Below are 24854 nucleotides of genomic sequence, written 5' to 3' on the forward strand. Positions count from 1 at the left end.
TAGAAAGATGAATTGCTCTTATCAGTGTCATTTTCTTCACTGGTTATGAAGGAAGCTAAGTAGGGCTGTAAGGGGTGCATGGCCCAATGATTACTTAAATGTGCTGTGCAAAGTAGAAGAGCAGAAACAAGAAGTGAGCCAGTCTGCAACACCACCTAGCCTGCTCATTAGAAACGCAGCCTTGCACCCCACAAATAGAAGACTTCAGCTATTTCTGTGGGTAGGTAGAAGGGACCGTGGTGGTGACCGTGAAGCGAGAAACAAGCATTCACAGGGAGAAAGACGCCTAAGGGGAAAAAAAAAAACAACCCAAAACAAAACAGTGATTTAATGCCTCTGGATTTCACCACAGTCATTGCAGAAGGTACCCGGATGCTTCCTTCACAGGTATTGAGTAAACGCCAATCTGTGCATGGTGTAACTAGCCAGAATAACAGACTTATGAATGGCAGTACGAATTCAATACTGTCTTTTTTTGTGTTGCACAGCAATGGTAGGGCTTCAGAGGGCTTATTTTAATGTAAGACCTCAGGGTTTTTTTCAGAATTTAATTTTAATTGCTGTGCTATGCATGATGGCACTGAAAATAAACTAGAGGAGAATAACAGACATGGGGGAGTATTGAAGCCCTTGGCTTTTATTTTCATTTGTAAATTACAATGACATTGTTAGGAACTAGTTGGGGATGTGGTAACAGGAAGAAAAAGTACAGAAATAATACCCTACATTCAGCTAAATGTATTTAGAAAAGTATATGAAGTCCAACATGACTTCCAAATATCATAGTTATTGGCAGGGATTTTGAAAAATCAGCGTATCAGATCACTGGAAAGCCTAAAGTGGGTCTGTCTCATCTAGTAAGATGATAATTATTTCTATAGAGAACCAAGCCAGTTCTCTTTAGGCAGAAAAATAGGGAAGAAAAATTTCTTAGCAGGAAGAAACACCAACATATATCCTTTGTGGAAATATGCTGAAATAGGGGCTACTGACTTGTTCTACGACTTCAAGGCTCCTTTCAAGTTTTCCCAAAACATCTCCTGCTGCTCTTCACCAGGAGGCCACTCCAGGTAGGTCTTTGTGTTCATGATCTTCCGCAGCTTGCAGAACCTCTTGGGAATCGCTTTGCTCTGGATGGGCTCCAGGAGGACGAGAATCGCTGCATCATTGTTCTCGTCAAAGAGGCGAAAGTGCGAGAAGTCCAGCTCGTATTTGCACCACTCGCTCTGCACAAAGTGCTCGGACAGCACAAAGAGCGTTTTGTGGCTCTTCTCTATGGAGTCGATGATGTTGTCCACGATCCACTTCCCGGGCACAAAGTCCCGCTTATGGAGGCAGAGCCGAAAGGGGGGGCAGGCCTGCTCCAGCTCCCGCACCATTATGTTTTCCACCCAGTCGGAGTCATTCTCGCTGTAGGAGACAAAAGCGTCGTAGCAGATGTCCTTCGGGGGGGCTCGCTTGGGCTTCCGCTTGGCTTGGAGCCATGCCCAGGTCATTCTCAGGTACCAGACCGCGTGGTACTTGTAGCCGACGGCCACGAGGACGAGGATGACCAGAAACACCAGGGCACAGATCAACGACACCATGAGGGACCTGTGGCACTCCATCAGGGAGAGGTGCACGGCTCCAACCCGCGCCCCTCTCACTGCCAGGGGAGAGTCACAGACGTACTTGTCCGGCCACCCCACCAGCACCTGGCCTATCCCAGCCTGGTGGTGGATGAAGGACAGGAATTCACAGGAGCAGATGAAGTTGTTGTCGCTGGCATCCAGAAGCTCCATTTTCTTGAAGGACTCAAACTCTTCCCTGGAGAAACTGTTGAGCTTGTTTCTACTGACTGACATGGCCACTAAGTTAGGGATGGGTGCGGCACCGGGCAAGGTCTTCAGCTGGTTTTTTGTGAGGTACAGCTCTTTCAGAAATGGGAGTTGCAGTCCAAACTCCTTCAGGTTGTTAGCGCTAATGTCCAGAACTTCCAGCGTTGGAGGAATGCAAGTCGTTAGTTTAGGAATGTGAGTGCTGGAGAGGTTTAAATATTTCAGGGTTTTTGGCCATTCACACACATCTGGAATCTCACCAAAATTATTTTGGCTAATGTCTAAGAGACTTAGGTTTCTTAGATGAGACAAACTTTTACCCGTCATTTCTAAGTTACTCAGTGAATTCTGACTTAAATTTAGAGTTTGTAGTGAGGGCCAACCACCCTGACAGGCCGAATGCTCCAAACTCTGGTCTCCAAGCAAATTCGCACTAAGGTCAAGATACTCTAATGACAGAAGACGTTGTGAAAGGCTGCATGGTACCAAAAAGACCTTGGTGTTTTCAACTGTGACTTTGGTAAGCAGAGATAGTAGACCTTCCACATCCTGAAGATCTGTAAACAAATAAAATTTTTCTATAGATAATTTCTCTATTGTCACAACTCTAACAGTCTGTGATTGGTTTACTTGAATTTGCATTTCCCATCGTCCAGTTCCCAAGAGTCTACAGTCTATCATCTCCACCTCCACTAATTTTGGCATGTCTCCTAAAATGCTGACAATCCCAGGCACAGTAGCATCTGTTAATAAGGTCTGTTTAAAAGAAATTTTCTTTGCAAAAGAAGACGACATGACTCTCAATACTTGCATTTCGGCAGGTATACTGAATGCTATTTTTCTCACTTCTAACCAAGTGACAGAGTGCAGAAGGTCCCTGACAATTGCTGAGAATACATTAATACTTCTTAGGTTTATGATCATATGATCTATCTTCTTCATCGATTTCAAACTTCCCGGTTCGTACTGACTGAGATTGCCACCCTCAATCCACAACTTGTTGAGAAGCGCAATGCCCTCAAAGTTCCCTTGCCTTATGGTGGAGAACCGTGGGTTGCCCAGGTGGAGAGAGCTCAGGTTCCTCAGGTTAGAAAAGGGGGAGCTTTCCCCCAGGTCTCTGTAGAAGTTCCCTTGAAGGTGGAGGTGCTGGAGTGAAAAAAGGTGCCCAAACCACGCAGGGGACAAGTGAGCCAAGCTGTTATTTGATAAGTCCAAGAGCTCCAGTTTCCCAAGGGAGCGAAATGAGTCCTTGTCTATTGAGCTGATTTCGTTGGACTGCAGCAGCAGGGCTCTCAGGTTCACAGCCTGCTGCAGGTCCTGGGATCGGATGTGCTTTATCCTGTTGTGGGCCAGGTTTAACACTGTGATTTTGCCTGTGAGCCCGGAGGGAATAAAGTCCAAGCCCATGGAAGAGCAGTTGCAAAGCTGAGTGGCATCGCATGAAGGACAAGCCTGCTTCAGCACTTGCTCTTCAGAGAGGTTTGCAGCTAAGACCATGTAGATGGCCCACACTCGCCAGGTGTGTGTAGTTCTTTGTTTGTGCTTTGTTTGGTTGAACATTTTGCTGTAGGAAACAGAAAGGAGAGAAGGTAGTGTCGATATTTAGTTTTGAACAACAACTGGAAAAATTGAAAACCTCCGCAATTTTATTAGGAAGTTCAGATTCAGATTTTTTCTTTTAAGAGTTATCCTGTGACGTCAGTCTTCCTCTCCTACTTCAGCTGCTCAGCCTTGCAAACATGGCGTGCTACTCATCTCTGGACTACAGCCATATCATGTCTGAACAATCATAAAGGACCGTTCTTAACATCCTGCCTTTTCATATGCACGTTGGCTATGGCTCTCGCCTCTTACATCTCTCGCATTATGCCTCCTCTCAGCAACAAAACTACAGCTGGACATTTCAACCCTAAACAGGTTAGGTGGTTAGATCAGCAATGGTCTGGATGAGGGGATCGAGTGCACCCTCAGTAAGTTTGTAGATGACACCAAGCTGGGCGGGAGTGTTGATCTGCTCGAGGGTAGGAAGGCTCTGCAGAGGGACCTGGACAAGCTGGATCGATGGGCTGAGGCCAATTGTATGAGGTTTAACAAGGTCAAGTGCTGGGTCCTGCACTTGGGTCACAACAACCCCATGGAATGCCAAGGGCTTGGGGAAGAGTGGCTGGAAAGCTGCCCAGTGGACCAACTTGGGGTGTTGGTCGACAGCTGGCTGAATATGAGCCACCAGTGTGCCCAGGTGGCCAAGAAGGCCAATAGCATCCTGGCCTGTATTAGGAATAGTGTGGCCAGCAGGAGCAGGGAGGTGATCGTGCCCCTGTACTCGGCACTGGTGAGGCCGCACCTCGAATCCTGTGTTCAGTTTTGGGCCCCTCACTACAAGAAGGACATGGAGGTGCTGGAGCGTGTCCAGAGGAGGGCAACGAGGCTGGTGAAGGGCCTGGAGCACAAGTCTTATGAGGAGCAGCTGAGGGAACTGGGACTGTTTAGTCTGGAGAAGAGGAGGCTGAGGGGAGACCTCATTGCGCTCTACAACTACCTTAAAAGGAGGTTGTAGGGAGGTGGGTGTCAGTCTCTTCTCCCAAGTAACAAGCGATACGACAAGAGGAAATGGCCTCTAGTTGTGCCAGGGGACGTTTAGACTGGATATTAGGACGAATTTCTTCACCGAAAGGGTTGTCAAGCATTGGAACAGGCTGCCCAGGGAAGTAGTTGAGTCACCGTCCTTGGAGGTATTTAAAAGACGTGTAGACGTGGTGCTTAAGGACGTGGTTTAGTGGTGGACTTGGCAGTGTTAGGTTAACAGTTGGACTTGATGATTTTAAGGGCCTTTTTCAACCTAAATGATTCTGTGATTCTATGGTTCTAATTGCTCACAGCCTTTGCAGCGTCAGCCTGCCCATCTAGTATGGCTACCCGGCAGGCAAAAGCCTGAACAGAGAGTGTCCCCTTTCTTGGCCCTTCGAGTGAGCTGTGGCTTCCAACACGACAAACTTTTCCGGAAGAGATTTTGGGGTCCCCCACATGGAGTCTTACCAGCCTCAGGGCTTCTAAAAAGCAGAGCTGCGTAGGCTCCTGGCACACCCTTTTACATACTGTGTAAGCAATTTACATTCTTTTCTGGAAAGGCAGAACAAGCTGATATGCAACCAAACAAGTCTATCACCCTTTTCTGTAAATCAACACTGGTAATAGATGGGAATTGGATGTTACCGTCACCTTATAAACAGTGGATGTAATTAGAACAATAGTGATTTTAATTTACAGAAGGGCTGTGTTTCCTGCCACGGGTGCCAAAGAACATTTCACCATTGGCTACACCAGCAAATAAGTCACTTATTAAAGCTCACAAGCTGCTGTAAACAGTTCCAGTACTGCAGACGAACAGTACCCCAAAATCCTGAATAAGCAGAGGTAAATACTTACCTTGTGTACTGCATGCTGTGTTTTAGTCTTCTCGTGTGCTTGTCGTGTACTCTGGGATCCAAGTGGTCACCTCATACGTGCAAGTACAACAAAAGCTGAAAACCCCTTGGCAGGTCTGATGCGATGATGGTCCTGGAGCGAGAAAATATTTCAGCCTGTGCTCCCCAAACAAAACTTTATGTTGACAGTTTCCCAACGTCCTCTAACTACTCAGCCAGTGAAGCACACCAGTTTGCACGGCTTTTCTTTAGTGGCTGCTCCCCTAAGGAAACCACGGCTTCTGAAGAGTTCGGCGTTGTCCGGCACACATGACATTGCCCTTCAAACTCACATTTCAACCACTTCTATCACTGCTGCTGACTGGGGACACAAAAATGAACATAGATTGTGTTTGCATCCTCTTCTTTGCAAGCTGAAATTCAGTGGCAGATCTCTCTCCTTTTGCTAATCATCGCCCATCGCTGGAAAGGCTGATGCAACCATTTTGCGCAAGTCAGTCTTTCACAATCACTTCCTCCAGCATTAAGTGCAGAAATAGTTCCTAGGCAGAACTGCATTGACCTCCCTGTATCTCTACTTTCGATACTTATAGTTTGGTATTGATAGATATATATATATTATACTGATATAAATGTTGGAGTCAAATTGTTTAGTCAAAGAGAGTACTAGAGAAACACTCAGCATTATTTCATTTCCTAGGACACCACAGTCATATGATATCAACAAATAGAAAATGCGTAAGAAGGGGAATGATATTCTGTCTGAAAAAGAAAGTTTGAAAGAAAGTATCCCTCTGTAAAAATCCAAGGCAATTTTGAGAGGGGAGGTTTGATGACATTTGTTTTAGCCTGACTGAATGGAAACACACAGTTGGTCAAATGCTCAAGCATGCTGCATGCATAAAGGGGTAGGGAGTCTCCCTACCAGCTCTGAAAGGGAAACCCATTAAATTCAAACACCAAACCTTTCTACTGCAGTTTCCATTTTTTTTTCTGTGTGCAGAAATTGTCACGATCTGCTGCCCGCTTGCCAAGAAGTACCTGTCTGAGAGCAGACAGACAGACGGATTCCTGCCACCTGCCATGTGTCAGAGGGCCCACGGCTGCATCTGTGTGCTCAAGGGTGGCAAAGCCCAGGCAGAAGCCCGAGCGCGTCTCATAGCAACCTTCAGTCCCACTGCGTTGAAATTACCATTGCACATTAGGTTAAGAACTTGACGCTTTCCAAAAAAAGGAATTGAAAGACTGAGATACCCTTGTATTTTCTGTCTGTTACAGAGGTTAGATGATAAGCATAACAACATTTTAAAATACAGACAGAATAGGTGTGAGACATAGCAGAGAAGGGAAATGGTCTTTTAGTGAAGGGATGTCATCAACTTCCCCAAAGCTACCTCTTCCCTCTAGCACCTCTCAGCTGGAATAGTTCTTGTTCTTCAACAGGGAAGACTTTCAGTTTTCAAAATGTTTAAAAATGTAAATTCTGAGTTTCATGTGACTCATTCCTATATGTTTTTAGCATCAAAATTGCAACTCCTTGATCAAGTTAAATAGAGTCAAATTTGTGAAGAGCTTTGGAGAGGAAGACCACGTATGAGGCCACGTACTTCACTGAATGCGAAATGGGCATGCTTTTCTGTCTATCTGTTACAGCTTCACCACCATGCATTGGTGGAGACTCGAGGTAGGCACCAGCTATTTTTTCAGAAGTACCGACTTTCTCCTAACATCCAGGCTCAGCCCACTCTCATCACTCTTCTAAGCTGGGCCAGGTTTCTGGTTTCTCTCAGAAAGAGAAGACTGGTGTGACGCTGCCCATCTTCCCATGCCGCAGTTCACAAACCAAGCAGTTCATTTCAGCAAACTGCTTAAAAAGCTGTCCTGGTTTTGGCTGGGATAGCATTAAATTTCTTCCTAGTAGTGTGTTTTGGATTTAGTATGAGAAGAATGTTGATAACACACTGATGTTTTCAGTTGTTGCTAAGTACCCTGCTAGTCAAGGACATTCAGCTTCCATGCGCTGCCAAGTGCACAAGAGAATGGGGGGGAGCATAGCCGGGACAGCTGGCCCAGCTGGCCAATGGGGTATTCCATACCATGTGACATCATGCTCAGTATATGAATGGTAGGCGTTCCCGGAACTAGTGATCGCTACTTGGTTATTGCTCAGCATGGGTGGTGAGCAATTGCATTGTGCATCACTCATTTTGTATATTCTATCATTATTATTATTATTATTGTTATTATTTTCCCTTCCTTTTCTGTTCTATTAAACTGTCTTTATCTCAACCCACGAGTTTTTCTCACTCTTACCCTTCTGACTCTCTCCCCATCCCACTACGGGGGGGGGGAGGAGGGGAGAGAGTGAGCAAGTGGCTGTGTGGTGTTTGGCTGCCTGCCGGGTTAAATCACGACAAGAAATCAGGGTGGGCCTTCTGCTTGTTTCCATCAGTAGGGAAAAAAGCTTACAAACAGCACAACTTCTCTCTCTCTCATTCCAGGTCAATTTGTCAGGATTTATCAGGTTATCCGGAGTCAGGAAGGTCTGAGGATGCTCAAGGTGGCCAGAAATCCCCTCCACAAGCTGCTCCACACACAGAGGCAAGGTACCAGCCACCTGCCTCCCAAAGCATCAGCTTCCAAATTGAGCTGCAGCCTGGACTCAAAACAACTTCATTTGAAATCGAAGAGTCTAAAGTAGGATAAAGCTGCTGTCTTTTAAGGTGAGAATACCATTCATCTGCTTTTTCTCCAGAGTAACTGCATGTTTAGCACTGAACAAAGTTGCACCTTGTGGGTGCTTTTTCTCCTCCTCCAAGTTTAAGCTATGATTATCCTTCCTCTTTTATAGTTTTTTAAAAAAGGCACGTGCCTCCACCTGTGCCAGTACATTACTTTTTCCCAGCAGAAGGGCACAGATCTGCAGCAAGCCTGTGCTTTTGTAACTGCAAATGTTCCAAGTAGGGACACCACACAAGCCTTTGCCAGCAGATAGACAGGGCTGAGACAGAGCTGTGGTCATCATTTTTGAAGCTCTCTTGCTTTGAATGTTCCTGTTGATCCGACAGCAGCACAAGAAGCACACATTTCCCTCAGCCAGCTCTTCCCTGACCCCCAGCTACAGCCTGCTCAGCCTCCCTGCCTCCCGCGGCTCAGTGCCAGGTCCCTGCATTGCCTCTGCTGGCAGAGGGCCAGGCTCCTGCCACAACCCTCTTCCACTAGTAAACTGCTGCTGCTAGACAGGGCAGCGACCAGCGATGGGGGGCTGTATTAGGTGAGTATTGACCAAAACAGATGTAGAAACAGAAAGATGTTTATGTGGGACAGAACCCCACAGGGATGGACCTGTTGATCAAAAACCACGAACGAAGTGGCAACACTGGTCCTCAGTCGGTCTGCCATCAGAGTTACAAGCATTATTTCACCATTATATCCCTACTGCCTCCTCTTTCTGCATCTGTGTTTTGTTACTCAGGGAACGCGGCTGGGATCAGACGCCAGTTGCTAGAGCCCTGAAGCCCTCTCCCCTCTGCCAGCCAGAGGTATCGACTTTTCCATCTCCTGCAGTATCTGGGCATGTCACACTCTTTAAAGCACTTCCCCTCCACAGTCCCACACGAGAGGATCCTGCAGCCTGTCCCCTCCCTTCCTCTCTTTCCTCCTGTATGTCAGCGTACACACTCAGAGCTGCTGTTTGCTTTTCTGCTGAGAAAGGACAACTGAGCAGTGCAGAAGGGGCCCAACCCAGGCGACACCCTGCCCCTACCCCTCCCTTGAAGAAAAGGTAGAAGCAGTAGAAAAGGGAGGGAGCTCACAAATCCATTGGCCAGCCCGCGATATGAGCAGAAACGCTTTCCAAATCTTTGCAAGCGGCGCAGAACTGCTTCCTGATACTTACCCCTGGTAACCAGGATATGTCAGCGCGTCAGCTCGGCCGCAGCGGTGCCAGCCGGGCCGAGCCCGGGGCACTCTTCTCCTAAACCCCCCTGGAAACGGATGGCGAGGAAAAGCGGTCAAATCTGTGTTTGCAGTCTTTGAAGCAGGAGGTATAATACTTGTGTAATTGAAAGCAGAACGGCTTGGCATCCTTTCATGGTCCTGGAAGCAGAGCCTTGGCATGCACTGCTGGTGCCTGTGCTTTCATCTGACATGCAGGGCTTCGGGTATTCGTCTTCAAACTACAACAAAAAGGAACATTATAATGAAAAATAAACAATTTTAACTTTGTCGTGTTCCGTATCAGGCCTTCCCTGCCAGCCGCTCAATCCGCTAGTTAGATCTTCAGACTGAAATTTTAAATGCAAAGGAGCAGATTCCCTTTATTTTTCTTCTGGGCTATCCTCGCCCTGCTGTTGTGGCAGAGCGTGATAATGCTATGTAAGTGGTTACTCATTCAACAGCCAGCCTTCAGGACTGCCTCTGCCAAGGAAGCAGGGTTGTGGGGGTTTTTTTATCATACCCTTTCTGAAAGCATTCAGTCAGAATAACATGACACTGATTTGCTGCCTTGACAGAGGAGCAGCTAGCAGGGAAGTTTGCAGGCTAAGACACCAAAGCTTATTCTAATAATATGGAAAGTTTTGTTTTTCTAGAACAGTTGCATCCGCGTGACTCAACAAGAGAAAAGACCTCATTCCTGCCAAAATAGTCCTGATGAGTTTTTGACTCCCAAGGAAATTGCATCAACAGAAAGCAGCCTGCATGCGAGGCAAAGCTGGACAACGCAGTTCCTTTCTTACTTTGCACTTCTGGTGGGCTGAAAACAATTCGTTTCTGACAGGAATGTTAGGATTCACCATTAATACACAGCTATAAAACAGTAAATACTATAGCAAGTTTTGGCATCCTGTTCTGAAGACCACTATGACGAACACACAAAACCCCGTCATCAGCACTGCACAAATTTGTTACTCCAAAATGAGAACTCTGAGACAACTCACGCAGGACAGGTCCCCCCAGCCATCGCTGCTTGCTCCCCAGACCTGCGTGGGGCTGGACGCCAGGCAAGCACGCCAACGGGTAGCTCAGCTGCACACAAACGCCGGACACACAGTGGGATCAAAGGCGCCCGTGTACGAGCGTGCCTGCCACGGGACCTCCTGGCATGCTGCAGGGAGTAAGGCAAAATACAAAAGTGACACCAACAACTAACGAAACTCCCTTGGCACGCGTGGGGGGAGAGGTCTGTCTGGAAATACATCTGGTTGAGTATAACTTCCTCCGAGTGCCGCCCAGGGCTTCCTGCGTCCCTGCGGAAGGGGTCCAGCTCCCAGAGAAGATGCAGGGATGGGAACCACACGTGGAGGCAGGTGCCCAAGACCCATAAAGAGGCTGCTCACAGCAGCCTTGACCTCAGCTTTTCTTACAGGCTAGCTTGGTTGTACCAGCCCTTATACTTCCCATATTCATAACCCTGGATCTCCACAGGCACTCCACAGGGAGCCTAATCAGGCTGTAGGACTCGGGAACCTGAAACACAAACATCACGGTCCTGGGACCCCGGAGATCAGCCCAAATGTACCTCTCATCACTTGGGCAAATGGGCTCCCAGCTTGCTGCTGCTGGGGATCCATCCCCTAAACCAGACATAAACTAGAAATCATGTTTTCTTTTAATATGTTTTCTGCAATTTTTATACTGGTAATTGGTTCAGCATTATCAACATACAAAGCTACTTCTTCAGTTTTTCAGACACCTTCAGGAAATACCTCTGCGTAGCTTTCCAAAGTACCACTCACTCAGTATTTTGAAGGACTTTTTTTCTTTGCTCTACATATGCCGCATTCCTGTTGTGTCAATCAGTTTGCTTTGCTGTGTCCCAAACTATATGACAGAGGTCATCTGTTATGGGCTGCCCAGAGAGGTGTTTGGAGACATAAAACATATTTCCAGTTTTTAAGGAAACGAGGTGCCATGCGTATTTCAAAACAAGGATTTTGCAGGTTTCTGGACAGAGCCACAACCACCCTCGGCTCTGGCCTCCCAGGATGCACCAAACCTGCCCGTGCTGAGACGGCACCATCCCCCCAGCACGTCCCCAGCCATCGGGGCTGCTGTAGGTACCTGAAGATTGGGCTCCTCGCATACCCTACAAGGCACAAGCTGCGCTATGGGGGATTGGGAAGACAGAGGAATGGGATCTCTTACACTTGCTGTTGGACGGCTTCTGCTTCATTTCAGCTCACCAGGAGAGAAAATATCCTGTCACAGCCCACCGGGTGCAAGCCATCACTGGCAGGCTGCTGTGAGGAAGTTAGGGTTTAACATCCCAGCACTGGAATTTCCCTCAAGGAGGAAAAACAGCTTCACTCAGCTCCGAGGAAAAGCGCCTTCGAGAGAGGTTGGGCAAAGGGACATGCGTGTTGGTGCGCTTCAGTGCAGGAAAGGTCCAGCAAACCTTGTCTTGCCTCATTGAGAGGAACGTATGGACATGTCTCGTGCCTAGGTCTATCTAGTGCTAATACACTGAAAAAGTGCTTTCTTTTTTTCTCTTTTTTTCTTTTCTTTTCTTTTTTTTTTTTCCTTTTAATGGAAGGGAAACATTCCTGGGAATGGGACCAAGTCATTGCAGAACCAGCTAGAGTTTGTTTCCTGTATGGAGATGGAAAACACTGTGCTGGGATGCAGAGATACATATTTAACTGCTTGTTATACAAGAAAAAAAAAATATTGTATTTAACAGTTGGGCAAGAATCTGAGCAGGAAATGAATCAGATCATTATCATATGCCATAAAAATATCAAGATTTTTGTATTTGTTCCAAAAAAGACAATGCCAGGATATATTTTGCACAGGTAGTTCAGGCTTTGTGTTCAACTGCTGCCTCCCTCTGTACCTGATGCCATGACATATTTCAGACATGACAGTTCATTTCAAAAAGAGAAAACCAGTCCATACCAAATCTTTACTTTCAGTTATTCAAGACCTCAGCAGCTCTTTCTTCAGTGCAGGTACAGAGGGAGGGATTTATCTCCTATCAAAGCTCCATATTTTAAAAAATCAGGAAAAATCTAATGAGCTATTTCCAAGATTTTCTGCACTGGAAAAATGACATGTTTTGTGAGTTTCTTGCAGGGATTATTTTTACTGTGTTCTTTTGCATTTGTATAATTTTTTAAACCAACTTTTTAGAAGCTTGAATACAGCAGAGTTGTAAACAGCCATGAAAAACTAATTTTCACTAAAAATTAAAATTCTAATCATAAAATTATGTCAATAAGTATTTGAAAAGTATGTGTTGAATGTGACAGAGCCACCAAAACATCTTCAAATAATTAGATATTTCCAATATCTGACCATTCTCTGACTTTCCAGACTTCAACATGATTGGAAACAGACATCCCAAGCTGATTTTCAAGTACACATTCAGCTATTTTAATCATTCCTCCTAAATTATCCTCAGATTGCATTTCTTGCTCTTCTGTAAGTTTTCTTGAGTGTCGCAGTACCAGCTTAGTAATGATAGATTCAGAACGGACCGTGTAACTCTTGTGCCTGTACGGCAATATCACTTTTTGTCTTTATCGCAGTATCTACAGAAAGAAACACCCCATACTAAAGGATCAACCCCCAGAACAAGGTGCTTTCTGCAACTGTGAAATACCCACATTTACAAACTTTGAGTTGAATTCCTCTCTAACATCCAAACAAAGTTACCTGGACACGGTACGTAAGGCATGGCTGTGCCTTGGCAATGCAGGTATGTCCAGGACAGTCTGGAGACGCCTGCGGCAAGCCCTGCCGCAGCTAACCACACTCTCCCAGAGCGGTGCGTTTAGTCACCAGCTTTGATGGGAAATGCTTTGCTTTGCTTTTATTTCTACAGGTTTTGTTTCAACCCAGGTTTCTGCCAGGTCATGGTGTCCGTTTGAAGAAAGGGAGCACAGGCCGGGCAGCAATGGCATGGACTTGAGAGGGAACAGTCCTCTCTTAGCAATGTCCCATTACTCCAATAGTGATGCTCCAGAAAAATTGCCAACCCTGCAGACCTTTTAGCAGGACTTAGGAACTCCAGCAGAGACCAAAACCCCGGTGCAATAGGTGATTGCAAGCACAGGGTAAAAGAAAATAAAAAAAAATCCTGCTCTTCACTTGAAAGTAGGGAACTTACACAAAGATTGCAACAGGGGGTTGTAGTAATGCAGATCTCTAGTAAGTGTAGGATGCATGGTAACTCTTGCTTTCAAGTAATTTGCTCTGTAGTTTGCAGCTTTTGGACAGAGGAGTTATCAAAGGACGAGGAATCAAAGGAAATATCAGAGGCAAAAAGGCAGTAAAACCAACCAACTTTCGTCTCAACAGCTGGAACTACAGGACAAGAATAAGTTGGTTCAGAGATAAACATAGGGTAATAAAATTTGTCTACCTTACATCTGCTCTAGTATGGGAAAGAGCATCAAATTAGATGCACTCTCTTACCTTATATCAATTCAGGTGATATTTCTCCAATGCTGAACTCACCATGAGGTTTGCACCTGCGGGCACAAGAAGATCTTTGTTTCTTTGGGTCTTAGCATCCAACGTTTAACAACTCTCACTCAATAGACTGGCCACCTGGTTTGTTTTCAGCTTATAACTTACACAAGTGTCGGTATAAAGATTCTTTTCTATTTATAGAAATTATGTTACATTTGCACTTCTTTCATGTGCTATTTTTATGACATCATTTTAAATTAATTTCCTGTATGTTCCATGATTAATAGGTTCAACAAATTTCCTTTAAAATCAGTCCTTCAGAGTACTTTATTTCTCTGGGGCTGGTTCCTTGAACTCTTTGTTCCCAGCTTACATGTGGGACCAAAAGGCCAAGCAAAGCATACTGAGATGCATGACCCTCTGTTGAGAGGACTCCCTCTTAGTCAGCTCTCTGGTGCCTCCATGTTTCCATCTGATAGTGTCCTCTCTGATGTTTGCAAAGCTTTCCAGCTGAATAGTATCTTTCAAAAGTCACTAACAAAAATGCAGAGAGTAATGGGAGGAGGGATGGATAAGGTGAGGGCTGGCTGAACTCTTCTCTCCTAGAGGAGGTCTAATTTTTTCTTAGAGAGGTCTAATTTTTTCTGTAAACTAAATTTTCCTCACAAGTTGTCATGATGAAACACAGCCTATGAATGAGTTTGACTTGTTCGCTGTTTCTGCAGGTGGAGAAAGCCTGTCTCCAGGCTGAGCAGCCCCTTCTCTTTCATGGGGAACTCGGCAAGGAGCTGGCAAGCTGGTTTGCTGGACAAAAAAACTGTGAGCTCATAACTTCTCACCAAGTAACAGGACAACATTGATACCACTGACTCACTCTGGGTAAGTCAGGTCTGCAACTGGATTAAGGGAGTAGGGAGTGTTTCCATCCGTTTTGGCTCCGTACCACTCCTCCTGCCGAAACAGCCTCCCAGCCGTGAAGGAACTGCTTTGTGCTCCGCTCTGCCTTTTACTCCTGCTAGGAAGTGCCCAAAAAAAAAACCCCCATCCCTCAGGAACGCCACCGACCATAAAATAATCCCTCCCCATTTGCTTTCCCTAACCCTGCTGGCACAACAACAACTACACAGGCTGCCAAAGTTAACAAGCAGGCACGTTAATCCCTCCTCTTGCTAGAGAGTCTTTCCAGACCTGCCTAAGCTTTCTGCCGGTGGCTGCGTCCCGGGGCAGGTTTGTCTCAGGGCGACTCCTTGTGAGCCGATCTGCGGGAGAGGGCAAGCGGGCACCTCACCTGACATGACTGAAAGCGCTCGAGGGCGAGGGACCAGCTTTGCCGCGCGGCTGGCTTTTTCATTTGGGTGGTTTATTTTGGCTGATCGTCTTTGGTAAACATCGCACAACACTGAAACCAGGAAATACCTGAAAATAAACAAAGAAACAGCGATTACTAATAGATCTTCCTGTGCCTTCTCAAGGATCAGCCTTACTCGGGCCCGATCCTGCCATCCCAAGAGGACCGAAACCTCCCGGGGTCATGTCGGAGGTGAGGGACACCCCCGGCGTGGAGGCAGCCGGGATGGGGGGCTTGCTGGGGGGCCGGCGGGGCGGGGCCCGCCTTGGCGCGGCCGGCCTTGCGCAACCACCGCCACGCCCGGCTGCGCAGGCCTCTGGAAATCGCAGGCTGAGCGGAGGCCTCACCCCGGCTGCCCTCGAGGCACGGGGAAATGAGAGGCTCACCACCGTGCCTCCGAGGCCTCTCTGTTCCATTTTGTCCTTAAAGTTTCGCGCTTCCCGCTCCAGACTTCAGCCAGCGGTTTTCCTGCCCCTCCGACCCTTGCTTTTCCCTGTAACTTTTGGCATGAAAGAGAACAACTTTGTAGATAAAGCTGTGCCTTTAACGGTGTATTTACTCTCTGATTAGATGGACCCCTACTGCATTTTAAAGAGGAAATCAGGTAGCGAAGGCGCTGAGGTGCCGCAGGGCCGTCTCTCCGGAGGGGGGCTTGCATCCACCCCTCCTTGCTCCATTCCCGCTCCTCCAGGGCGGAAAAAGCCAGAAGACGGGACAGACCGGAGACAACAACATCCCCCAGCTCCCCGTCCCGCCGGCGAGGAAGCGGCCGAGAGCTGGGGTGCCGCAAGTACGTACGTTTAATCCAGCCCGCATTTGGCAGGCAGCAGGACAAGACTGCTCCTGCAGGCAGAGGCACTGGCTTTGCCTGGCTCTGGAAAGCCGTAATCTTCTGCCCAAGAGGCTGTGGCAGGGGGAAACCTGCACGCGAGACAAGCTGTCACAACTGCTCCTTTTCCTACAATAAGCAGGATACGTGCAGAATTTCAGGGCAGATACCCTGTGCCTGCTCCAGTCCCGTGGCAGAGGGGATTTTTTGGGAACCTGGGGGCTCCCCAAACCTCTGTAAATGCTCCTACAACTGAGTTACAGAAGAAAAGGAGGTGCTACTTTCTCCTCTTCTGGACGTGTTTTCTGAAGGAGCCAGGTGATGAGGAACTGGATTAAGCCTTGCAGAAAAGGTGGGCAGAGGAGGTAAGAGTGAGAGCTTAGCCACAGGACACCGGCAGGGATGGTTGGCACCAGCTGTGCTGAGACATCCTGAGCATCCTCAGAAGCAGAGCCAGAGACCCAACAGGAACTGTAGCATCTGAACCCCAGGGCCTCCAGATATGAGATGCCAGCTGAATATGGGCCAGCTGAGAACTAAATGCTAAACTCTTACATATCTAAAGGGACAGCGGGATCCCAAAGTCTCTCCCTCTGTTGTCACTGAGGTAAGACTGTGTTGTCCAATTCTTAAAGCACATTAGAAACATCACTAAATGTGACCTGCTGATGATCTACCTACCAAAAGAAAGCTGACTTTCTTTCCTTCTCTGTTTATTGTAGGAGACACATTAAGGTCTAATGGGTAAGACTGAATTTGAGAAAACATCCCTGCCACAGATTTTTTGCACAGATTTTGGAGGTGACATTGACCTCCAGCTTCTCACATAGGCCTTCTGGAAACTCGACTCCAGGCCGTTTTAATGGGGACTGCAGAAGAAGGGTACCATTACCAGATGCAGGGGTTTCTTAACTGGGCTCTTATTTCCATCACCACTGCCAAAAATACTCTTTCTAATCAAGTTAAGTAAAAAGTTAGACGCCTTAAAAACAAAGTAACATACACGTAACAAACAAACCAGGCAAACAAAAGGGAAGCCCAGGTCCTGGGAAGCCAAGTTTCAGTAAGATAAAAGGAGCGAAGAGTCACGGCACCCACAGCAGCATTTCCCACTGGCAGCCAGGGCTTTGGCTTAACGCGCAGAGCAGCGAGGCACAGGAGAGACAGACTTGAAACCAGTGTTCGGTGTTTGTGGGAAGCAGAAGCAGCTGTTTTGCAAACAAACTAATGAAAGTCCACATCTCACATAAGGGCAAGTTTTAGCCTAACTGTAACTCTAAAAAAGTCTGGACTCCAAAACGTTTATTCTAGCTTGGGAGAAACAGCCTCTTCTGCCCTCAGAATAAATTGTACAACTGGAGAACAGTTTTCCGAATAAATTGTACAACTGGAAGACAGTTTTCTGAGTTTGCAGCAGCTGGCACACAACATTTCCACTTGCTGCTAGACAGTGCTGCAGCTCTCGTGGGTTCGGTCATGTTAGACATCAAACCTGTCCGAGAGACCACGCTGCAGCGCAGAGCCCGCATGTACCAATCTAACTCAGGCATGCGATGGTCTTACTCCTCCCCGACTCTTTCTGGAAGTTAAAACAGATACCCATGAATAAGCGGATTGATCTAAACAGGAGTGGATGCTGACATACTCATCCCCTTGAGGAGACCTGGGCAGCTCCAGAGGCTTCCTACTTCCTCCTCACGTGAAATGCTTCCTTACCGGACTCTCTCTCAGACCCCAGACTTGCACACTTCTCTTCTCTTAACATCTGCAGTATGTTTGAGGCAACACTGGGTCCACAGTAGTAGTAATTAAAAAAAAAAAAAACCAAAAAAAAAAAAACCCAAAACAAGCCAGAGCAGTCATTAGGCTTTATTCACTGCAGGAATACATCGGGGAATTTGAAATCGGCAAGTGAGTCCCATTACTGTAAGGATACATTTGGTCTGTCATCTATTAAAACGCATGGCTGCGTGTGCCTGGCAAGTGCTTCAAAGTTGTTCTTTTGATCTTTGCAAAGATAAAACTGTAATATTTTTGTAGGTATATAAGAACATTAGTTACTAGACTAGTTAAAAACCACTTAACTTTTGAAACTGGTGCCATCTGTTTCTTATTTTTATTTATAGAACTCAATACTCAGTCTCTTGAGGACTTCTCTAACAAACTCTCTCTATACAAAATATCAGTGATGCTTTGGCCAAGACAGCTGCACTCCTGCTTGACAGGTCTGCGGATGGGGCTGGTCAACTGACAAAGGACTACTCAGACAAGGGGAAGCTAGGAGAAGGACAGAAGGAAGGCCATCTAGGCGCCTTTCGCTCATCCCTCAAGTCAGCTCTTCAGAAAGAAGAATACTGTCTTGGTTAGGCTTCAGGTTTCTCTGTTATGGCAAGCAGCATATAAGGTTCTTGCAACCAAAACCAAACCTGCAGCTTCCTGAGCTTCAGTCATGTAAGTTGTTCTGGAGGATGCTCACAGGCTTACTTTTCGCTAAGGAAACTAGTAAGTAAGAGTTAACAGATAGTTTATATCTCACTTAAGGATTTTGAAGCATTTCCATAAGCCATTATTTGGTCCTCAACAAACTGCGTGACAAATATTAGTCCTTAAACTGATAAATTATTAAAAACCTTTCAAGTGAACAGAATGGTTCCTTTCTTAGAAAAAACCAAACCAACCCTTCACCAACCAGTGAATGTGCAGGCCATCTATAAAATGCACGAAGATACCTCTCCTTAATGACATTGTCAGTTGAGGGTTTCCAAAAGTTGCATGTTGCTGTAGGGTATTGACATGGGTCATGAAGTTCAGCTATTGCAAGGGAAACTCAATCTTGCTTGTGAACCTCGCTCAGAAGGCAGAAATACTTACAGACAGGAAAAGCTTGTGTCACCGTGAGCTCAGCCCCCACAGGCTGTCCACCCCTGGCATCTCCATCAGGTCTTTAATTTGTGTGCCAGATTTCTGCTTGCGATCAGGAGCATCCCACCCCGTAAGCCACAGACAGCTCAGGCCAGGCTATGCAGAGCCACGACGTTCAAGGCTGCAACCGAAAGCGTAAGCAAACCCTGCAAGCCAGGAGAGAGGGAGACCAGCTGTGCTTGCTGTGATGTAGCGGTGGTGAAAGTGATAGCAGAGTGCCAGGAGAAGATTGCTCAGCACATCTGTGTTCAGCGGAGCAACGGCGTGGGAAAATTGTACAACTGAGCCTTGATTAAGCAGAAGATACCTACAGTCTGATTTCTTGCAGCCCTGGCAAGAGCATTACATGCCAAGGACATACAGGAGAAACTGAAACTCAAAGTCATTTGGTGAGTGCACGATCTGAACGCAGTACTAACAGGGGGGGCCCAAAGGCACGCGCAGTGTGTGCTTGATGTCCTTAGCCAACCGGAAGGGGTGGTTGGTGCCTAATTAAAAGCTAATAACCGAAGGAGGAACACAAGCTGTGATTAAGCAGAGGCTTTCATCAACAGAAGTAGGGCTGGCATCTCCTCTGGTTAACAACTGCTAGCTGTATGCAGAGGGACCGATCAACCTGCAGGCAGCTATGGAAAGAGCAGATTGATACGAAACCGCTGCTGAGCTCCAGAAACCATTTACGCCACAAACCGTGGGTCGTGCAGCTGAAAAGCACGAAGGGAGCCAATGCGGAGAGAGGGCTTCCCACGCTGCTCCAGAAACAGGGCGGCAATGAGGTCATTTTCCATTCCCTCACGAGCGCCGCACGACCCATCCAGGAGGTGCACGCGCCGTCACGAGCTGGGCTGGAGGAAGGGTGAACCAGCCTGCGTGCAAGCGGCTGGAGGAACGCCGCCGAGATGCTGCCTGTCTCACGCAAGCGCTGCCGAGAAGAAAGCAATAAGCTCCCGCAGCCACGCCGCCGACTCACAGGTCTGAGGAGAGTGGTGGGAAGGTTGTGGTGTTTTCTGCTGTTTCCGCAAGGTTCCCTTATCAGCCTCAGCATCTGGTTTGCACTCTTTGGCATTTCCTACGCCGCATTGCAAAACACCTTTCATCTAACAAGGTCGTGTCGAGCGAATGAAGTGAAACATTTCTCTCCCTAAATCAGAACCAGCAATCGCAGCAGGTTCTCGTAGGGCGTTGATGGCCAAGCGCTTCGCTGCAGCACCTCAACGTTGCGTGAGAAGGAGGTTATTTCTAGTTTCGAGACAGCCCCGCACCACAGCACCTGCTGACCCCCAGCCCGGCGAAGGCGACCCGCCTTCCACGTCACCGTCTCTGGGAGCCGGAGCAGGTCCAGCACGCAGGCTTCCTCCACATCTGTGCTAACGAAGACGTGCGAAAGCATTAGCTTCCCTTCGCAAACTGTACATTCAGTCAAAATTAAAACCAAACAAATGGCTCCCAGCAAACCGAGCATTTTGCCAGCGCGGTTGGAGAAATGAGGTCTGGCAGAGCCTGTCACCCCACGGGTACAGCAGCAATACCCCAGAGCATGGTGGGGATGGTCAGAGTATGGACCATCACCTTCTCGAAGTCACTGCACGGGAGTTGGGTTTACTGAAGAGGATGGGGGCTTTTTGGTCACTCATGGAGGCAACGTGCTCCTTCCAAGAGATGTATACGTACATGCTCGGTTGTGAGCCAAGCTTAGCTGCTGGTAGTTTAGCTGACAATGATTAAATAACCAGTTCATGCTAGATGAGAAGCTTGTCCACACCAGCTAGAGCAGCTCATCTGGCACCAGTTCGTACGCTGGGGAGGCCCCTCATTCCAGGCCAGCATGGTCCCTGCTCACGCGGGTTGCTGACAGCCTCCAAACAACAAAAACTCCAGAGAGGTGTGGGGGGCTGCATGGAAATACCAAATCACCATCACCTCCAAGCAGGGCTGCAAAACCCCTGAACAGTCCAGGGAGCAGCTCCCGCACACAACCCGGGGAGCAGCTAGGAACGTCCGCCCTTCAGAGCAACGCCGAAGTTAGAAAAGGTTTGAGAGTTTGTGCCACTGTTGTTGTTGAAGAAAGCAGCAAGAAATGAAATACAGCAGAGGTCACGGAAAAAGCGAGCCGCGTGGTGTGCAACCCACAGTGACAAAGGAGGCGTTTTTGTCAGGCAGGCACGGACAGACAGCTTTTGCAGGGAAACCCACTCCAGAGATGGAGGGAGGAGCAGTAATATTCAGCTTTCAGCAGCAGGGGAGCGCCTGTGTCCGTGCATTAATGATGAGCTGCAGAGGCGGGTGCGAGCTCCCAGGACCTCAGCTGTGACACTGCCTTGTAGGGCTGGGACAATAAATCCTCGCCCCGCTCTGCTCTTGTCACTCGCCCACGATGGGGCAGAGCACAGATTGTCCACTGCCTCCCGCTCCTCCATGTCCCCCAGCTTGCGGAAACAGGGAGCATTGCTGGGTCTCGCCCAGCAGAGCCTCCTCCAGTGCAGGACTGGGCAACTTTCCCAACCAATGCCAGGGACCTCCTTCTCCAGCTGGGACACCTAACTCTTCCAGCCTCCCGCCTGTCAGAAAGGCAGGGCGACTGTTGCATTGCCGCTGGGACAGAGGAGGGCCGTGCCAACACAGCAGTCCTGGGGAGACAGTGGCCCTCAGCCCACCCAAGGGTGCTGCAGAAGAAGATGCGATAAGCCCTGCCCTGAGCCATTTCCCCCACAGAAGCGAACAGGCAGACTGAACAACAAGATGGGGAAGAGGAATCAAAGGTACAACTAAAACGTGCCTATGGTGATGAGAAGGTGCTGCCATACACCGCTTCCACAAATTGCTGAAAGCAAAGCAAGTATGTGGAGAGGGGAAAAGAAGATGGAGGTGACTCGATGACTAAGAAAAATAAACAACGGGTTTCCTGAGGCTGGATGGGAAGAAAGCAAACGCTAGAAAGCAACGCCTAACCTACCTCCATAAAGAGCAGCCAAGAGCTCACCTGGTAGGACGGCGGTGCTGGCTCTGCAGGAACCTGCGGTGCTGCCGAGGCTGCAGCTTCCCAGGCGGCACCAGGGCTTCTCCCGAGGCGGAGAGAAGTTAGGTGCTGGAACTGAGGGCACTGCCAGCCCCAGTGCAGGCAGTGAGCACCTCCCCTGCTTCCTCCCCTTCCGCCCTCTTCAGGGGATTAAGATAGCCAACGTTCTCTTCAATAAGCTCATTTGCCCTCTGGCAATCAGATCTCTCAGCTGCCCTCAGAGCTTTCAGGCTCATTTCTGCAAGTGCAGCAGCCAGCTGTTTGCTGGTTGTTGCCTTCCAGGAGCTGGAACAGTCCTACACACCCAGGTCCAGCTGCAGAAGCTGTAGGACAGACCTGCCAATTGCCACCATACTCATGACAAAGCCGTGATAGCAAGCAAAAAACGTGCTCCCCGGGTGAGTCTGCTTTCAGGGACTTGTACCGTCCCCCAGGTGCTTTGAACCCCGCACGCAGTATTTGCAGCTTGGTCTGGCCAAGCAGTTCAAACCCGGCTCCCAGGCCTGACCGGTGGCAGCCAGGCTGCTGGGCAGTCCAGATCCCTCCCTGCAGAAGCAAGCTCAGCACTGCAGCAGCCCCACTGACCAAGAAACAGGGTCCCAGAGGAGCATTGCCCTCTGCTCCTCTTCCCGTAGCTCTCCAGCTTAATGCTGAGGGGCTTGCTGCAGCCTGGCCAGGCTATGGCACCTGAACACCCCTGCAGTGGATGCTGGCTTTGTCCAAAAGTTGTCTCTCGTAGTACCTATAAACATTCACAAAACGTGCCAGGAATATTCCCTGGCTCCAGGATGGAAATTCTGGACAAACCAGGCAGGCTTGGCCAAGATGTCCTGTGTGTTCTGTCCAAGGACAGCAGTAACTTGGTGCCCCCAATTCCCAATGCACATTTAAGAAGCCACAAACCCGCTGGGACTGGGGAGCACAGGTGGCTGTCGCTTCTCCCATGTCTTGTCTTAGGAAAACACTGAACGGCCTGAGTTTATGTAGCATTCGCACTGGGATAAAAATCAACACTGAATGCTTGGAACTGCCCATGATTTTTTTCCCCCCTCCACAACCAGCCCTACTAGTGAACTGTGCAAGCTATTCCGCTTTTATAGTGGTGTTTTTGTTTCTCCCCTTGCAATCTTAACCGTTTCCTGGGTTAACCGAGAACTTCTTTTGCTGAAGTTTCTTAAAAAAACGGTACCAGTTTCAGAGAGATCAGTGAAGCTCCTGATCCTGCTGTAAAGAATTCCTGGCACAAGGCAAGAAATTGGGAATTATTTTGCTCACGACAATGAGATGTCTTTAGAGCAACCTCTCCAGTTTCACTCCAGTAGAATTATAATCATTTTGGTACAAAGAAATTTGTAGTGGAATTATTTATTTCATCTTCCCCTTTACTGTAGGAAGAATGACTTTTAACTGAGCCCAAATCCACTTGCATTCAGTGGATTGCTAATTAAGCTACAGATGTCTCCTGATGGCAGCAATTATTCCTGGTAACTTAATGAGCTTGTTACATTCCTTAGTTATTGTTATGAAAAGTTATATGAAATGCTTTGCTTAATACTACACAGCTCCTGGGGGAATTACTTCTTGATCTGTTCTGGTTTGATTAAAGAGAATGATTGTTTTCTTTCTTAGCAATATTTCTCAAGTTGTTTGCGGCTCATTTCCCTTGTCTTTTGCTGGCACTTTAACAACTCTGACCAACTTTTTTACAGAGGTCTTCTTTTCCAAACATTTCTAACTTTTTTTGCTCTGAACTCTCCAGTGTCTTTGCTTGGTTTATTGCATGATTTTTTTCTCTCTTTTTCAGTGATTTAGACTGTCTAGAACATCACACGTTAGGTACAACAGTGCCGATCAGTGATCGGTGCCAATCAGAACTCTGTGAGGTTTTGTTGTTGTTGTTACAGTTTGTTGCAGATATAAGAAAAGCATCTCCTTATACTGGTACTTGAGGAAAAGCTTCACTTCAGTGCACGGAAAATACAGATCTCCTTAAAACAATTAACAGAATGAGCTGGGTAAGCTAACTGAGCACAGCTTTGCACATCCAAAATTCAATGAACATGCTATACAACAAGCAACATTATCCAGGGAATAAAGAACTTCATTGCATTTCAAACCAAGTATCACTTGTTTTTTTTCCTCCATATTTATTGTGCTTGCACTCCCACTCTACTCCTCCTGAAGTCTCCTGCCACGGGCAAGAGGTGCACAGAAAGCACGTCAGTGGTTATGACTACTTCTCATGGCTTAGTACTGATTTCAGGAGCATCAAAGTTCATACGTTTCAGCCAAGTCAGAGGAGCTGGTCTGATAACGCAGCAGTGTGGTGAGACTGGCAGGGCCAGAATTTAGGTCTGGGAGCTCAGACTGCCAAGTAGCCGTGCACGCAGGCTGTCAGCTATTTTGCAGTGCATTTTCTGCTCTGCCTTCGAATAAAAACAAATGTGAAAGCCTCAACATTTTGTCATCAAACAGAGTTCTTATCTTCCAGTCAGTCTGAGTTCAAAGGGCAAGAGGAAAACAATCAAAGTAGCAAAAAGTAAGGAACTTGCTCAAGTTCACAGAAAATCTTCAAAATGGTGACAGGACCCTGGCAGTCTCTAGTCTGACCTCCCACAAGGAGCAGGACTGCCACCACCACCAGAGCAGGTGACATGCAGCTTCATTCAGCCACGTCATGAACACCTCCAAGCACGGAGACCTGTCCACCCCTCAGGGCAACCCCATTCCCCTGCAGCACTACCCTCTCAGGGAAGTCACTCATGTTCAGCCTGAACTCCCATGTGGCAACCCGTGACCGCTGCCAATTACCGTAACGCCTGCAGCCACCACAGGCTTTGGTTCTGCATCTCTATGGCTCTCCTTCAAGCAGCTGTACAAGGCTGCTACTGGATCCCCCTTTACCCTCTCCAGGCTTAACAAGTCCTCTTGTCAAGGACATCTCTGAATCTAAGGATGCCTTCTCCTTTTTCTGCCACCTAAGAGTGGCTCTGCCATCCCAGAACAAAGGGCTCTACGGGTACGGACAGCTTGCACGAAGGAAAGATTCAGCCCTGAACTGGAAGGCAGCACTTTCCTGGTT

General features: G+C 47.7%; 1 protein-coding gene across 2 annotated transcripts; it reads right to left on the reverse strand.

Annotated features, from left to right (window-relative positions):
- Nucleotides 1–635: 635 nt before the first annotated feature.
- LOC142081994 (toll-like receptor 2 type-2) lies at nt 636–21814 on the reverse strand. Of its 2 annotated transcripts, XM_075149457.1 has the most exons (6): nt 21737–21814; nt 14946–15073; nt 13661–13716; nt 9141–9420; nt 5244–5375; nt 636–3381 (listed from the first exon to the last, which is right to left on the reverse strand). In XM_075149457.1, exons 5-6 carry the CDS (start codon nt 5255–5257, stop codon nt 999–1001), a joined length of 2397 nt encoding a protein of 798 aa, XP_075005558.1. In that variant the 5' UTR covers nt 5258–5375; nt 9141–9420; nt 13661–13716; nt 14946–15073; nt 21737–21814; the 3' UTR covers nt 636–998. The 2 variants fall into 2 exon arrangements, with proteins under 2 accessions (XP_075005558.1, XP_075005557.1); XM_075149456.1 differs by lacking the exons at nt 9141–9420; nt 13661–13716; nt 14946–15073; nt 21737–21814 and having other exon boundaries at nt 5244–5737.
- Between the last annotated feature and the right edge of the window lie 3040 nt (nt 21815–24854).

The sequence above is a fragment of the Calonectris borealis genome, chromosome 4 (genome assembly GCF_964195595.1).
Source record: "Calonectris borealis chromosome 4, bCalBor7.hap1.2, whole genome shotgun sequence".
NCBI classification, from domain to species: domain Eukaryota; kingdom Metazoa; phylum Chordata; class Aves; order Procellariiformes; family Procellariidae; genus Calonectris; species Calonectris borealis.